Raw genomic sequence first — 17,437 nt, forward strand, 5'->3', positions numbered from 1 at the left:
TATAGTGAGGTGTAATCCATACTGAAGGCTGTGGTCTTTGATCTTCATCAGTAAGTGCTTCAAGTCCTCTTCACTTTCAGCAAGCAAGGTTGTGTCCTCTGCATATCACAGGTCCTTAATGAGTCTTCCTCCAATCCTGATGTCCCGTTCTTCTTCATATAGTCCAGCTTCTGGGATTATTTGCTCAGCAAACAGATTGAATAAGTATGGTGAAATGACATAACCCTGATGCACACCTTCCCTGACTTTAAACCATGCAGTATCCCCTTGTTCTGTTTGAACGACTGCCTCTCGATCTGTGTGCAGGTTCTTCATGAGCGTAATTAAGTGTCTGGAATTGCCATTCTTCACAATGTTATTCATAATTTGTTATGATCCAGCCAGTCGAATGCCTTTGCATAGTCAGTAAAACACAGGTAAACATCTTTCTGGTATTCTCTGCTGTCAGCCAGGATCTATCTGACATCAGCAACGATATCCCTCATTCCATTCTCTCTTCTGAATCCGGCTTGAATTTCTGGCAGTTCCCTGTTGACGTACTGCTGCAGCCACTTTTGAACAATCTTTAGCAAAATTTTACTTCCGTGTGATAATGACCCCCATATGATAGAGTAGAACTGGCCCATAGGGTTTCCTAGCCCATAATCTTTATGTGAGCAGATCACCAGGTCTTTCTCCTGAGGAGCTGCTGGATGGGTTTGAAATGCCAACATTTCGGTCAGCAGTTGAGCACTTAACCAATGTTCCTCCGGGGCTCTTTTATTTCTGCATTACTTTTTGCAATAGGAAAAAAAAATATTTTCTAGATTTTTGGTTCTAATTGAAGATCAGAGATGTCCGGGGGTGGGGGGGCAGAGGAGGATTCATGCTCAAAGTTCCTTCAATGTGACCAGCACCAGCTGGGTCCAGGGGAGGGATTGCTTGGCCCAGACTGAGCCAAGGACCAAGAGGAGACTCAACAAATGCATCAGCATTACCCACAGCATCCCAGGGCCTCCACACCTCCCGAGTCCTGGCCTCTGTGTTCCTTCTGCAAAATCGTCTCTAAAGTCAAGAGGCATGCGCCATGTTTGATGGCTTGCTTACGCCACGGGAGACTGTATTCTTTGTTACGTGGTCTTCAAAAACATCATTTCTTCTTTTTTATCCAGGGCTCCACACACAGGATTGGGTGACCTTGCTTCACAACTTGTCACCTGTGTGGGTCTCCGTTAAACCCGTTGTGACTCATAGCGGCTCTATAGGACACAGTAGAACTGACCCATAGGGTTTCCAAGGCTGTAATCTTTTTGGAAGCAGACTGCCACAACCTTCTCCCATGGAACCACTGGTGGGTTCAAATCACCAGCCTTTCAGTTAGCAGCCAAGTGCTTAACCACTGCACCACCAGGGCTCCTTTTGTGGGTCTACGGTTAGGAAAACCCTAAGGCTCTACTTTTGTTTCTTTAGCAACCACCCGGAATGGCATCTTTACATTATTTTATTGGGGTGAAATATATGTATCGCAAAACATTTGTCATTTCAACCATTTTTATGTGCACAATTCAGTGACATTAATTACATTCACCGTGTTGTGCAACCATCACCACTACCTTAAAACCGTCTTTTAAAGCAATAGAATTGTTTTTGCAAATGCAGTTGTATGAATAACCCCTCACATGTTACAGAGCCAAGGCAAACTGTGTTCATTGAGGAGGGCGGGGGCCCTCGAGGCCCCTAGGAGGAGCTGGTGCTCTGGGAACATAGGGTGAAACCACGGCTCAAGAGGTGTGGGAGAGTTCCCGGGAATCACGGACAAATTAGAATTAAAGGACTCGACTGAGCAGCCTCAGCTCTGCCCTCATGGTTCTCGGCTCTGGAGGCCTTTTTGAGGCACAGAACCTCCCATCTTCTCTCCTGATGGGCTGGTGGGTCGGGACTTGGCCTTGGGTGGTGAGAACACACCACCAATCATGAGAACCTAGTAAGCTGAGGGGTCATCGTCTTCCTCTGGTGGCTGGAGCAGGAGTGCTGGCATCTGGGCTGACTTGGGGAGCCTCATCACAACCATGCAGCTCAGGAATAACATCAGTTCCCTCCCAGGGGGATGCCAGTCACCTCACCAGGCTGGCTGGGCTGTGATCTCGGCTCTTAGGGGCCCCGGGCAGCTGGCACATCCAGCCAGCCAGGCACTGAGCCCGCCTGGAGAACTTGGATAAGCAGTGCCATTTAGCCACAGTTCTCGTGCGGACAGTTCCTGTTCTCTGTGGCTCTCGTGTTTCGCTGGCAGTGGCATTTGCAGGGACTCGAATGCTGGTGGTCTCGGCTGTTGGTGACTCTGACTGCTTTTCTTCACATCAACCGTCACCTTCTGACTCGGGAGCCCTGGAGGCCTTGGACGAGGCCACAGACAGAAAGTTCCAATGAAGCATTAAGGGGGTGCATAGAAGGGGTGGTGCTAAGTGAGGCCGCGCTGATGGGCACCGTAGAAATCCAGTGCTGCCCAAGTGTTTAGCAGCCACTTCCACTAGGACCAGCTTTGCAAAAGGACCGCCTGAGGGGCCCTTCCCCTCGGCACCCCCAATCAACTTTGGTGCCTACCTGCTCATTGATCTGGCACATGGTGAGGTTCTGGTCATCACAGGAGTAGGCCACGCGGATGTACTTGAGCCAGCTGCCGGCCCCGGTCTGGTTAGCATCCACACAGAACTTCTCGCCGCCCAGGTCTTCTGAAATCTGCCCAGGAAGAGAGAGAACAACAAGGGTCAGAGGCGTCTCGTTTGCTGGAGTCTACACACTCCACATCTGCCCAACCAGCAACCAGGTGGTATGGGCTTTGGGGCAGGAAGACAGCTCACTCCTAGGCACCAGCTGGCCCCAGTCTGCCCAGCCCCCCCATGTCCAGTAGCTTCCGCTGGTCAACGGAGAGGCTAAGGGCCAGCTTTCCTGTTCTCACTGAGCAGCAGTTCACTGCCCTGACCAGGCAACAAAGAAAACCTCAGCATTGCAAAATGTCTCCCATGAGGCCGTTCCCTGGGCAGAAAGCAGAGGCTACTCATGCTAAGAACAGAGCCCTGCACACGGGGTAGTTGCTGCACTGGGCTAGCGAAAACATTGCTGAAGGTGAAGGTGTTGTTGGGGTGTGTGGTTGCATAGGGGCCTGGGTGAGTGTATGTGTGTGCTCTGCATACACACACTCCTATCTGCTTTCACAGCACGTTGAAAGTAACAAAAGTATTTTGTTGTCTACAGACGGGGAAGTTTCAGTTTGACACCCCAGCAGTGTGCTAATGCCTGGTCTCTCTCACCCTGCCCTCAAAGGACAAGCTCAACCTTGCTTTGCTCTAGTTTATTTGGTTTTTACTGTGTCTTCTGAAGCTGCTCTGGACACGCTGGGAACCTACTGGGAGTGTGTTTCTTACTTGCTGTCACTACCAGGCCTGTGAGGAGGCCATTTACAAGGAGACCTGACTGCCCGGCTGCCCACTGCTGAGAGAGAATTCCCAGAGAGCTGCTGGGCCAAGAGGTGGCGGCTGCAGGAGGAGTGACGAGGGCTGGGAGGGATGGGTCTCAGCGGCCGGCCTGTGCTGTTCAGAGCCTACTTCAATTCTGAATCCAGGGCGATTAGCATCTTGGAGGAGCTTCCTGGGGGACCCAGCCCTGGCACAGAGAGGGAGAAAGCATGGGAGGAAAGGCAGCAGGCAGGGGCAGAGGCCACTACCATGCTGAGGTCCTGGAAGTAGAGGGGCTGTGTCCAGGTAGGCAAGGGCATACAGGTTGGTAGGTGTGTCCAGGAGTTCAGGGGGTCCAAGTGGACAGGGGTATCCAGGTGGACATAGCTGTCCATGTGGGCAGGGGAGTCCAAGTGGGCAGGTGTGTCCAGGTGCGCAGGTGTGCCCATGTGGGCAGGGGCATCCAGGTGGTCAGGAGTGTCCAGGTGGCCAGGTGTGTTCAGGTGGACAGGGGCATCCAGGTAGATGTGGTATACAGGTGGACACCGGTGTCCATATGGCAGGGGAGTCCAGGTGGGCAGGGGTGAGGGAACTATGGAGTCAGACCCAGTGAAGTCAGAGTAGGGAGGAAAGCAACATGGCCCAGCAAAAATGGAGAAGGTAATAAAACAACAGAAAATACCAACTGTTAGCGAGGATGTGGAGAAATTGGAATCTTTGTGCATTGCTACAGGAATGTTAAATCGTGCAGCCATGGAAAACATTGTAGCAGTTCCTCAAAAAGTTAAACATAGAATTACCAGGTGACTCAGCAATTCCACTCCTAGGTATGTACCCAAGAAACTTGAAAGCAGCAATGCAAACAGATACTTGCACACCAATGTTCACTGCAGCACTATTGATAACAGCCAAAAGGTGGAAACAACCCAAGTGTCCGTCCTCAGATGAATGCAGAAACAAAATGTTGTCTATACACACAATGGCACATTACTGAACCATAAAAGGAAGGAAGTACTGATACATGCTACCACATAGACGAACCCTGAAAACATTACTTTGAGTTTAAGACGCCAGACACAAAAGACCACATATTGCCTGAGATGAAATGTCCAGAATAGGCAAATTCATAGAGACAGCAGTTTGGTGGTTGCCAACAATCAGGGGGAGGGAATGGAAATGACTGCTTAATGGTATGGTATAGTACAGTGTTTCCTTTTGGGGTAATGAGAAAGTTCCAGAACTAGACAGAGGTGGTGGTCGCAAACATTGTGAATGCACTAAATGCCACTGAATTGTACACTTTAAAATGGTTAATTTTCTGTTATGTGAAATTCACCTTAATTAAAAAAAAATCTGAGGAGAACACTGGGCCCCATGTGCCTTCTGATCCCTGAGGGTCTCCCGAGTGCGCTGTTAGGACAATGAGGTCCCTGGAGAAGGATAGGAGGCTGTCCCTGGGATATGGGAGAAGCCCATCTGACCAGAGAATAGGAGTGCTTTGTTGAAGTTGGGGTGCTCTTCCCATGCCCACAGACACACTCTAGGTGATCAAGGGCCCCACCTGGACCCAGAGTCAAAAAGAAGGCTGATATTTCAGGAGGCAGCCAGAATCTCTGCCCTGGGATGCACAGGACCTGTGGCAAATCTGACTGTGCACCTAGACCCCACAGCACTTAACACCATGCTCCTTTCCAGGTTCAGTTGTGCTCCCAGCCCTCCCTGTAGTGACCATCACTGAGTGGACCTGATTGGGCCAGGCCCCCTCAACTCCTCCGGAGGCTGGGAACAAAGGGGCATCTATCTGAGAATCCTCTGCTTCTGGGGGGCCTTATAGTTCACTCCAAAGAGCAACAGCAAACAAGGCCAGTTCTGGATGAGAAGAGAGATGCGCAGGCAGAGATGGAGACGCCAAGGAGGCTCTGGCGAGATGTGGTGTCCATCGACAGTGAAGACATGTTAATATGGAAGAGAGGAGGCAGAGGTGGAAGGCCAGGAGAAGGGGCTGGGATGAGAAGCTGGAGGAGTCCGGGAGGCTAGGCTGGCCAAGCCCAACCAACCTCCACTCCACTCTCGATGGTGCATCAATGGTGCAGCTGGAGCTCTCTGTGGACCCTGCCTCGCAACCCTCTGCAGATGGCGCTGTTGGGTGGTCAAACTCTTTGTCTCACTGTTTCTCTGTCTGTCTCTGTCTGTCTGTTGGTGTCAGAATGTCCTGGGATATTTATTCCAAATGCAGAGTTTGGGCCCCTACTCAAAGCCCCTGAAGCCTGTTCTCTGGTAGTGGGGCCCAGGGCTCTGCATTTAGCCCATGGATAGCAGGGGGTGCTCAGTCCACAGGATGGGATGGCTGTTCAGTGGTCTCCCCTTTCTAACTACCCCAGAGAGAACGTGTGGCTCTCAGAGTTCCCAAGGCGCTTATACTGTGGGAAGGTGACCAGAAGGCAGGAGGGCAAGCCTGGTGAAAGGAAAGAAATCCTGATGGCCTGTCTCCCTTGTATTCCCTTGGCCTCTGCATCATCACAGGAGGGCTGAATGGGAACTTCCAGGTCATCCAACTGCATCTAAGGCCTCTGCAGCATCTGGGACCAAGAGCCATTAACTATACTTGCAGGCACAGTGAGCCCACCATTGTCCTCCCAAGACAGCCCATTCTATGAACACCCACCACTGTGATCTAAGACAGCCTGTTCTATGAACACCCACCACTGTGATCTAAGACAGCCCATTCTATGAACACCCTCCACTGTGCACCTAAGACAGCTGATTCTATGAATATCCACCACTGTGCACCTAAGATAGCCCATTCCATGAACACCTACCACTGTAATTGCAAGATAGCCCATTCCATGAACACCCACCACTATGATCGAAAGACAACTCATTCTAGAACACCCACCACTGTGATCCCAAGACAGCCTGTTCTATGAACACACACCACTGTGATCCCAAGACAGCTGGTTCTATGAACACCCACCACTGTGTGCCCAAGACAGCCCATTCTATGAACACCCACACCCACAACAGTGTGCCCGACACTGCCCATCTTTGAACACCTTGGATCATTGGGAATATTTTTTGGGTGGACAGACTCTGCCTTCCGGTGACTTGCCCTACCCGATTCTGGCCCCACTGCAGTAGCCTGAGGCACCAGCCTCTCTCTCCACACTACGGCCCCTCAGATGTGCGCACCTGGCCCCACTCACCCAAGCCTCCCTCTGCTGGTGTAACACCGCCACCCCGGCCTGTCTGAGTGTGGATACACTGGCTGTTCTCCACGCAGACACTGCTCTGCAGTCCTGGGGGCCGGCGCTTCCCTCTCTGAGTGCAGGGCAGAGCCAGACACCAAATACACTCAGGGCCCTGTCCCTGTGTCAGGCAGCCCCCCCTTGCCGCCTGTAGGGGGTCCACTCCCTGGCCCAACAGCCCCTCCTTCTTGGTCCTCCCAATTTCCCAGGTCCTCCCCTCATCCCTGGAAAACCTTGTCCCCCAATTCCTGACCAATGGAGACAGTCACAGGGTGTGGCTAATTTCATGGTGGCCCCCAAACGTAGGGGGAATCCCCTTCCCCTCGGTGGGCACCCCATGCCGGCCTCCTAGGGGGTGGAGGAAGTCTTAGTTAATCCCTTCCTTTCGAAGAGACTAAAGTTCTCTTCTTCCTGGAGGTCTCTGCTGGGGCGGTTCCTCCAGGGCTGGCAGGAGAAACCCTGGCCTCAGGCCTTAACTCAGCCGGGACACATAGCAGGGCCGTGCCTGTCTGTCTATTGTCATGCTTGGGTGGCCGAGCCTTGCCTGTCCCAATGTGACGGGTCACCCAGACACACCTGGACTGTGGAGTGGGAGGTGTCAGGGACAGGCAGAGCCTCAGAGGTTGCAGCTTCTCTGCCTTGGATGTGGCCCGCCAAGGCCGCTGGCCAGGAGACGCTCCCAGAGGAGCAGGTCCATGCTTCTGCTGGTGGGCAGGTGGGTGTGATGATGCAGGCCTGGCTGCTGGTCGATTCTTGTTTGGGGCCTGGATGGGCTGAGGCCATTTCTGACTCCAGAAAGGACATCACAGGCTTCAGACAGAAGGCGTTTCTGTGTCCCTCTCACCTTCCTTCCCTTCCTCTCTGTGTCTTCCTCCCAGGGGTCTCCGGGAGGGCTGATCTGGGGCCCTTTGGGAGCCCCACAGCCCCTTATGCAGAAGACTTCTGTGTGCACGGTGCTGTGCTGGGTGCTTCCCACCTATCTGCTTGTGACTGTCACCAGGTATCTGCGAGGTAGTGATGCTGTAACCTCATTTTTCAGAAGACAGAATGGTGCCCCAGACACACAGTGCCCCTGGAGCAGGGCCGAAAACCCAGCCCAGCTGCCCGAGTCCAGAGCCTGTGCTCTTGGCCGAAGCCGAGACCCTCTCAGCATCAGGTTAGGGACCCGGCATCAGGTTAGGGACCCAGCCACACAAACGTCTGCACCACCTGGAATCAGAAAGCAGGGCTGAGCTGTCCCGGGTTCCTCTCTTGCCTCCTGTGGAGTGAGCCTTACAGGCTACAAGGACAGAGCCAGGCCACCTGCTCCCCAGTTCTCAGACCTCAGGCCACCCAGGTAGCCTCTGGCCCAGGCTTTCCCAGGCTTGGTAGGAGGATGACTTGGCCACAGGATTGCTTGGGGGAGGGAGACGCTGATGGTCACAGCAATGTGCAGCTGGACACAACTTTCTCGTTATCCCAGGCTGGTGAGAGCCACCCACCAAAGGGGTAACTGTGCCTGCTCATCCCAGGCTGAGGAGCCAACCTGCTGACCTCTCCACCGGAGTGGACACCACGTCCCCCATGCTCATATGGCTGGGAGCTGGGCCCCTGCTTGGGTCTCACACCTTTTGGGTCAGCTGGGAGCCTCAAGGGGCAGGGCCTGGGCCTGTTTTGGCCTTGGTGGCACAGAAGCCAGCCCCTAGGAGGCCAATAAAGATTAGGAATTTAAGTATGCATGGATGGATGGATGGATAGGGGGAAAAAAACCCAGACTTGTCATCGAGTCGATTCCGACTCATAGCGACCCTATAGGACAGAGTAGAACTACCCCATAAGGTTTCCAAGGAGTGCCTGGTGGATTCGAACTGCTGACCTTTTGGTTAGCAGCCATAGCTCTTAACCACCGCTCCACCAGGTATAATAAATGCAAAGCAGCCATCCAGTTGTCATGTGCTCGCTTCTGCTCATAGACGCATCACAAGAGGGAGGAAGGAGGTAGAGAAGGAAGGCTGGAAGGCAGAAGGGGCACAGTGCCCTGAGGTGGGCAGTGGCCCAGCCTGTGGTGGCTTCCCTAGCCCACGGTGACCTCAGGGCAGATACTGTCTCAGAATCTGAAATCCCCGTCCCCATCACCACTCCAGAACTGGGCTCCAGGGCTGTTTCGGGCTGACCCTTGGGAATCGCAGAACATGCAAAAGAGGCCACCTACCACTCCGCCCGCTGCTTGGCCAGGCCGCGTCACAGCTGCCAGCCCAGGCCGCACAGCACCCCAGCCCCTCATCCCCTGCCAGCTCCCCCAGCTCATAAATCACCCCCATCAGAAATGCTGAGTTATGAAGCAGAGTTATGGAAAAATTCTCTTAACCTTTTTGATTTTTTTTGCACATCATTTGAGGTTTCCTGCGCTTCTCGCTGCGGGCTCTCGGCGGGGCTGTTTCGTGTTTAATGGGCACGGCCGCACTGGCCGGCCGGGTGTGCAGGGCGGGCGGGGCGCCCAGGCATCTGTCGTCGGCTCGCCTAATGGGTTCCGAGTGCAGGAAGGAGGGGCCAGGAGGCTGCCCTTGCGGTCCGCATCCTGCTGCTGGACTGCTGCTCCCCTGAAGCCCGCCACAGGTAAACCTCCTCATCCCACAGTGCAGCGTCCACCTCGACAGCCGGCCCATGACTGCACTTGGCAGGGGCCAGAGGGAGGCTTCCTCTGCCCAGTCTGACCCCTCGAGAAGGCCCGACCAGCTCTGAGGCTGGGAGGGTGTTCTTTCTGTCCGCACACACACTTGCACACACAATGCTACAATTTATGGCTTCCACTGTAGGTGAAACAGAAAGTCCATTCTTGTGATGGAAGGAGGTGAGAAGGCGTTCTGGAAACACCTCAGCCCAGTGCAGACGCGGGGCCTGGATGAGCTCATAAATCCACCTTCTGCCTCTCATTAAGGACCCTGGGGGCCATGACCGGGGGCTGTGACTGGGCGCTGATGAGAAACGTGGCTGAGGAATGGGGCCACACTGCTGCCCAGAGGACAGGGGGCCAGTGGGCAGGTTGGCGGGCCTGGGGCTCACCTGCTCGGAAGGAGAGGGAGGGAGGGAAGGAGGGAAGGAGGGAAGAAGGGAAGGAGGGAGGGAAGTGGCTTCTAGAAAAACAGGCAACTCAGGGAAGCCATTGCTCCAAGATGAAGGCCAGAGAGAGACAGAGAGAGAGGGAGAGACTGAGACAGAGAGAGAGGGAGAGAGAGAGAGAGGGAAAAAGAGACAGAGAAAGAGACAGGGAAAGAGAGAGAGACTGAGACAGAGAGAGCTAAACAGAGAGAGACAGAGGGCGAGAGAGAGACAGAAAGGGAGAGACAGCGAGAGAGACAGAGATAGAGAGAGGGAGAGACAGAGAGACAGAGAGAGCGTGTTTTCTGGGGTGTATGCCTCGAAGAAGCTGGGTGTGGGCCTCTAGGACTGCAGGGCTGGCCTGCCCTCCCTGGGGCAGTCCCTGTGGCACTTGTGTTTGTGTGTGGGTGAGGTGGGGGGGGGGATAAGGGCCAGGAGCCTCTGTTTCTCAGGGAACCCAAGAGTGTCACCCAGAACCTACAGGAGAAAGCTGCTGCCCTGTGGCAGCTGATGCTGGAGCAGGGTCCCGGCACCCAACACTCTCAGTGCGCAGGTGAGATGGGCTGGGGGAGGGGGGCTCTTCTCCCAGGTTGGGTCTCAGAGGGATGATTGGAAAGCGGTCACCTAATCCCATGCTTTCTGACACTTGTGGGCCATAAATGCCTTCGAAGATTTGATGAAAGCCATGGACCCCCTATCAGAAAACACTCAGACACCCAGAAGCTGTGGAACTTCCTGGTGTTTGCAGATCCTCTCCCCCAAATACTCAGACATTCAGATGCCACAGAAATTTCTGGAGTTCACAGACCCTCTCCCAGAAAATACTCAGACACCCAGATGCTGTGGAACTTCCCAGGGTTCACAGACCCTCCCCCAATATTCAGACAGCCAGGTGCTCTGAAGAGATTCAGGATGTAAATGCTCTGCCTCCTCCCCCTACCCCCCTGAGCCCCCCAGCCCTAATGTTCACAGTGGAAGGACCCCATGATCTGCCTGTGGGTGTCAAGCTCAGAAACAGTCCCAACACAGAGTGGCTGCTTGTGTGGCGGAGCCCAGCCCCAGCCCTGCCTTCCTGGGGTCCTGCTCCCTACAGCGGCAGAAGCTTCCTCATCCTGGTCTTGCCATGTTGGCTGGACCTGGGAGGCTGACACAAGAGCTGGATTAACAGGGACACCACGGCCCAGAAAAGCCACCAACATAAGGACCTCTGTGTCCAACTTTGACTGGTAAAGACTCTCTGTGTAGAGGTTGTTGCTGTTAGTTGCCAATGAGTTAATTCCAATTGATGGTGACCCCATGTGTGTTGGGAGTAGAACTGTGCTACAGGGTTTTCAAGGCTGTGACCTTTCAGGAGCAGATTGCCAGGCCTTTCTTTTAAGGTGCCTCTGGGTGGGTTCGAACCACCAATCTTTCGGCTAGTAGTCAAATGTTTAACCATTTATGCCGCTCTGGGACTCCCCAAATTGTAACTCATTTCCCCAACTTGCAGGGTCCACATATATGCTACGTGCCTTCTGGGACACAGGACAGTGACCTGACTTGAAGGGCTTTGTAGCTGATGCTTCTTCCATTCGACTGGAATAGCACTAAAGTGGTTAAAATGTGAACGAATGGACCACAGCTACCACAGCCTCTACCAGACTGAGTCCAGCACAACTAGATGATGCCCACCTACCACCACTGACTGCTCTGACAGAGATCACGATAGAGGGTCCTGGACAGACCTGGAGAAAAATGTAGAAGAAAATTCTAACTCACAAAAAAAGATCAGACTTATTGGCCTGACAGAGACTGGAGAAACCCTGAGAGTATGGCCCTCAGACATCCTTTTCGCTCAGTAATGAAGTCACTCCTGAAGTTCACCCTCCAGCCAAGGATTAGACAGGCCTATAAAACAAAATGGGACTAAAGGGGCACACCAGCCCAGGGGCAAGATGAGAAGGCAGGAGGGGACAGGAAAGCTGGTAATAGGGAACCCAAGGTCGAGAAGGGAGAGCATTGACATGTCGTGGGGTTGGCAACCAGTGTGACAAAACAATATGTGTACTAACTGTTTAATGAGAAGCTGGTTTGTTCTGTAAACCTTCATCTGAAGTACAATAAAATAAAAATAAAATGCGAACTACCCAAGCACTTTTCAAACACTGATTTGGAGTTGGATCAGGAGCAGGCATCTCTAATCTGAAAGGCTGCCCATCACCAGGCTCTGGTGTGACATTCTGAAGCATCAAACTTTTTTTTTTTTATGTGTCACCAATTTTATCTATTTAAATACTAATCATTTGCTGAATTAAAAAATTTTAACCCAATCATAAAAAATGAATGACACCATTATCCAACACATTTATTATTAGTATTATATAGAGAAAAAGAAGAAAAAACTGAAATATGCTACAATAAAATCAGTTGCCATTGAGTTGACTCTGAGTCCTGGCAACCCCGTGTGTGTCAGAGTAGAGCTGGGCTCCATAGGATTTTCAATGGCTGATTTTTTAGAAGTAGATTGCCAGGTCTTTCTTTCAAAGTGCCTCTGGGTGGAGTGGAACCTCCAATTTTTCAGTTAGCAGCCGATCACGTTAACTGTTTGCATCACCCAGGGACTGCTATACTATAATAATGTAGCATATTAATGTAGCAATAATCTTATTGTTTTGAGTTTTGAGCATTAAAAAGATTAAACAAACAAATTCAAAACAAAATCCAGAGGCAAGGTCCTGGACCCCGCTGGGGTGGCCCTAAGGTGGAAGCTGGGGTTCCCACAGGAAGCACTCCTTCTGTGGAGTTGATTCGAGGGCCCAGGAAGGGGTCATATTCACAACTTTCTCTGTGCCACTTGGATGGTGAGAAACTGAAGTCTGTGAGTGGGGCTGGAGGAATTCCCCTGGGCCTGCCGCTGGCTAAGCCACTGCGAACTGTGGGACAGGAGCTTCCGAAAATAGCCTGTGCTCTCTTTGGGGCCTCGTGGGAAGCAGAGTCCTTGGGGTAGGGGGCGGTCCAGACTTTCTCTTTGCTGGATGGACACCATCGAATTTGGAAGCCAAGGAGCCATGGAGGACCCCACCCAGGGTCTCCTCCTCCAGCTTTCTCCACTTGGCTGGAGAACACTCTGCTGTGTTCCTAGGGGTACTTGTGCACTCCAAGCCCCAACCTCATAGGAGCTGCTTGGCCCCAGTCTTGCCACCCTCAGTATCCCTCAGGTGTCCTAGGCACTGTCCAAAACCAACACAGGCTGCATGCAAGGACTGCCCTCTGGAAGGATCCTCAGGAAACCAGGACACCTCTGAGCTGGGGAGGTCTCCACCTTCTCTGCCCCTTATTCCCAGACAAGGTGTCGGCCCCAGTGAGAGTGGTTCCAGCAAGAGCAGCAATGTGCACAGCCTGGCCCCCACAAGGCTCTCCCCCATCACCCATGGGCAAGAAGAGGGAGCTGTCTCCTCCAGCCACCATTGCCCACAGGCCATGGACACTGTGGTCATGGCTGCTCAGCCACTGGCTGCGGTCAGGTCTCACTGTTGAGTCACTGAACATGCACATCTCCTGCGGGCAGTGCTGTGGTCATCCACATGTGTAGATGAGGAAACTGAGGCGTGGAGAAGTTAAATGATTGGTGTGAAGTTGTGCAGCCAGAAAGGGCCAGTTCTGGCTGGGCACTGGGTGCAGGGTGCTGGGTGGTCAGTCTTGCCCCTTCCACACTGCCATGCGGCCTGGTTCCTCCTGTCCTGCTCATTTGCCTCTACGGGACCATGGATCCTTAAGGGTGGTGGCCACAAGTGCTCGAAGCTCCCCAAACCTTGCCCAGGACAAACATTTAGTCAGGGCTTGATGGAATGCCTTGATGAATGAATGAATGAATGAATAATGAATGGATGAATGAGTGAATGGGTGAGGTGTAGAACACTCACAAATGTCCCCCTGACCTGCTCAGACACTCTGGCTTCCTCCAGTCCCCAAGGCCCAGGGAGATAGATGCTCTGGAGTTGTGAAGATGGAAGAACGCAGGGCCGCCTCCTGGGAGGCCTGCCCTGCTCCCTTACACTGGGGTGAGGTCCCCTCCAACAGGCCTTCACGGCCCCTCCCCCCATCGCGGCACAAGCATGGTGGGCTGTGACAGTCTTGTTCCACATCATATCTTGTCCTCTACTGGCCGGTGAGGGCCCTGAGGGTGTCACATGGCTGATTCCCTGAGTAGGTGCTCAGTAGATTTTTGAGGAATGAATGATGAGTGAATGAATGGATGAAGGTGCCTCAAGATAATGGAGATGTTCCCTGATATACGGCAGTCCTTTGGCCTGTGGGACTTTCTTTCCACGTTGCCCCTTTTCACATTCTAGAACCTTCTCTTTCTCCTCCTATCACAGATTCTGCCTAAGGAAATGCAAGCCCTCCTTCTGGTTCCTCTGCTTCTTTGGGAGTTGGAGTACCCACTTTGCCTGTGTCCAGTGTTACAGTCACAATTGTCCTGTGTACAGTGTTACCGTTTCAATGTGTTCTTGGGTCCAATGTTACAGCAGACCATTTCCCAGGACTGAGTTCTCAGAGGGCAGAGACAATGGCTGGCTTGACCATCCTAGGACCTTGCAAGACATGACACACAGTAGGTGCTTAGAGGAGGTTTGGCGATCGGCTGGGGTACACCCAGCCAGGTTATCTTTAGTGCCTTCCTGTAGCTGAGTCAGTCTCTCCAGTCCATCCTTCTTCCTTCTCTCTGGAACACATTGGTGGAGAGAAGCATGATGACTCACAGTCTTCCGTATCAGACCCGATGGTTTGAGATCAGCTCTTGCAAATAGCTCAAATCTCAACAGGCCAAGTCTGAGCCACTACCTTGCCAATTCCCATAAAGGGTAGTTCTCAATGTTCTTGGACAGACAAAAATGGTCATTGGCAAAGGGTTCCTGGTGCAGATGGTGTTGTCTTTGGATGCCCTACAAATATCAACTCCGGTTTCTTCTCCAGCAGGCCCAGGTAATGTGTGCATAAGACGCTGACCTGTTGCAGCCATCTTTATTCTGGCTTTATCGAGAGAGGAGGCATGCTTTTCCTTCAAAGCGTTGGTTGTAATGATTCTACTTCCTAAGAGCTCAGACACAGTCCAGCTGGTTGAGTGGGGAAGGGCCCCAGGTTCCTGTAGCCTGTAACCAAATCGGCCCATCCTTTCTCCTACCCTCCCCCCATCCCCAGCCCTCAAAGCCATCAGTCATGGAGTGAGGAGAGGCTGGGAATGGAGATGCCACACTTCTGGATCACGTGGGATCCTTCTTGGAGTCTCCACTCCTCAGGTGGTGTCTTCCCAGCTCAAGACCACCCAGGTTCTGGTGATGAACCTTGAGCTGCAAGGCAGCCTTACCCTTGGATGCAAGCTCAGCCTGAGATGCCATCGTTGGGACCTGCAGCCAGTATCCCTCCCAAGCCGCGGCATGGTGGGTCAGGATGGACAGTTTGGAAATGATTAGCCATACCCACAGAGGTTCGCCATGTCAGGTCTTGAATGACAAATGGAACCAATTAAATTCAATAACGCCCCATTTTCCCATGTTCCAGTAGTACATACAGCCAGTCACTTTGATGAAATATATTAAAGACATTAAAACTGTGTCCCTACAATGATAGGAACCAGGCCCCTTTCAAGTCCACACCAGCCAGACTCAGGCCTCTATTCAAGCCCAGGAAGCAGAACCGAAACAGTTTATTAAAAATCTGATTTCGAGCATTTACATGACACAAGTAATTCTGAACTGCACTCGACAAACTCACAGCCTCTTCGAGGGGGATTATGGTGTGGCCAATTACCCGGCATTTACACGGGGGGAGCCCTGGTGGGGCAGTGGTTAAGAGCTACTGCTGCTAACCAAAAGGTCGGCAGTTTGAATCCACCAGCCACTCCTTGGAAACCCTATTGGGGCAGTTCTACTCTGTCCTATAGAGTCGCTATGAGTCGGAATCGACTCGACGGCAACAGGTTAGTTATTTACATAGGGGTATTTAAAAACCACAGAACATTCTGGTTGGGATATTTCTTTGTGGATTCTGCTAGTGTAGTTTTCCATTGAAAAAGCAAAGATGGCAGGACACATTCACTTTTCCTTCCTCCCGCGAGCTGCATCCACCTGTCTGTTAGTCTGTCATACTGTTTGTGGTTTGCGTGTTGCTGTGACACTGGAAGCTATGCCACCAGTATTTCAACTACCAGCAGTGTCACCTATGATGGATAGGTTTTAGCAAAGCTTTTAGACTAGGAAGAAAGTCCTGGCAATCTACTTCTGAAAATTAGCCAATGAAAACCCTGTGGATCACAACAGAACACTGTCTAACTTGCTTGCTTTGGATACACCATCAGGAGAGATCAATTGCCGGAAGAGGACATCAAAGTTTGGTGAAGCAGAAGTCCAATGAGGAAGACTCTCAGTGAGATGTATTGGCACGACAGCTGCAACATTGGACTAGAACATGCTGGCAATTGTGAGGATGATACGGACTGAGCAACATTTAGTTCTGTCGTATACAGTGTTGCCATGAGCTGGAGTTGACATGACAGCAGCTATCTCTAGCTACCTATTCTGGCAGATCTGTTCATACTGATGCTGTTAAAATGTGAGTTAAAACTCATGGGAGGGGGCTCCTGCTTAATAAACGCAACACAACCTGGTTTATGGGCCATCCACCCACCTGCAGTCCTGAGTTGGGACTCCCCTAGGTGACTGGGTTGGAGTTCTCTCAAGAGGACAGCCCGAATGCTAAGACGGGTCTTTCCCTCCTCAGGGAGGAGACTGGAGAAGGGTGGCTTGGGGAGGGCAGTCTCTCGGTGGGGAGGGGGCTAGTGGTCTCTTTCAGACTCTTTGGCTTTCTGGATCTTTGGATCCTCCTCAGATGGCCAGGAGCAGCCAGGGTACAGAGGGATCTCCTCTGAAGCAGCCTTCTACCTGGAGCCCAGCCAAAGCCAGTGGTGGTTACCCAGGGCTCGTGCATGTGGACCTGGCGGCCAAGACTTCCTGAAACTTCACCCCAGACAGAGGCATTGGAGGGATGATCTTTGGAGTGGCTCCTGAGCTGTGATGGGAACCACTTGCCCTGCCCATCCCCATGCAGTGAACCCAGCCAGTGCCAATAGCCAACCCTGTGCCAGCAAAGGTATAGAGGCATCAGTGGGACCTTGTCATTGCTCTAAGGTCGTGAGTGTTTCCCAGGCTTCACTAGGTGATGTCTTCATGCCATGGTCCAGCCCAGAGTAGCCCCAGCCCCAAGGCTTCATTCTTAGAACTCATCTGGTCCTGGGCATCAGGAACTGACAGTTTCATGAGCTGCATGTACCTCCTCACCTCTGCTGAGGGATGTACTGTTTTCTAGAAGGTTCTCTGACTTGTGAGGCGATTCAGCCCCCTGGTGTGTTGCCAAAACCCTTTATCTCCTCACTCTCTAAACATATGTTGTAGATCTGAACTGCTGACCTTTTGGTTAGCAGCCGTAGCTCTTAACCACTGCGCTACCAGGGCTCCAAACATGTATTACTTTACTTTTATTTTAAATTGTCTCTGGGTGGTGCAAATGGTTAAAAGCTCGACCGCTAACAGAAAGGTTGGTGATTCGAGTCCACTCAGAGGCACCTCGGAAGAAACGTCTGGTGGTCTACTTCTGAAAAATCAGCCATTGAAAACTCCATGGAACACAGTTCTACTCTGACACATA

At 52.3% G+C, this 17,437-nt stretch overlaps 1 protein-coding gene across 1 annotated transcript in view; it reads right to left on the reverse strand.

Moving 5' to 3' along the window:
* PRDM16 (PR/SET domain 16) overlaps window positions 1–17,437 on the reverse strand; it is a 448,451-nt gene that overhangs the window by 60,796 nt on the left and 370,218 nt on the right. Inside the window, exon 4 of the mRNA XM_004384316.1 lies at window positions 2,581–2,715. Coding sequence (XP_004384373.1) covers window positions 2,581–2,715 — 135 coding nt within the window. The remainder of the gene's footprint in view (window positions 1–2,580; window positions 2,716–17,437) is intronic.

The sequence above is a fragment of the Trichechus manatus genome, unplaced genomic scaffold (assembly GCF_000243295.1).
Source record: "Trichechus manatus latirostris isolate Lorelei unplaced genomic scaffold, TriManLat1.0 scaffold00122, whole genome shotgun sequence".
Classification (NCBI taxonomy): domain Eukaryota; kingdom Metazoa; phylum Chordata; class Mammalia; order Sirenia; family Trichechidae; genus Trichechus; species Trichechus manatus.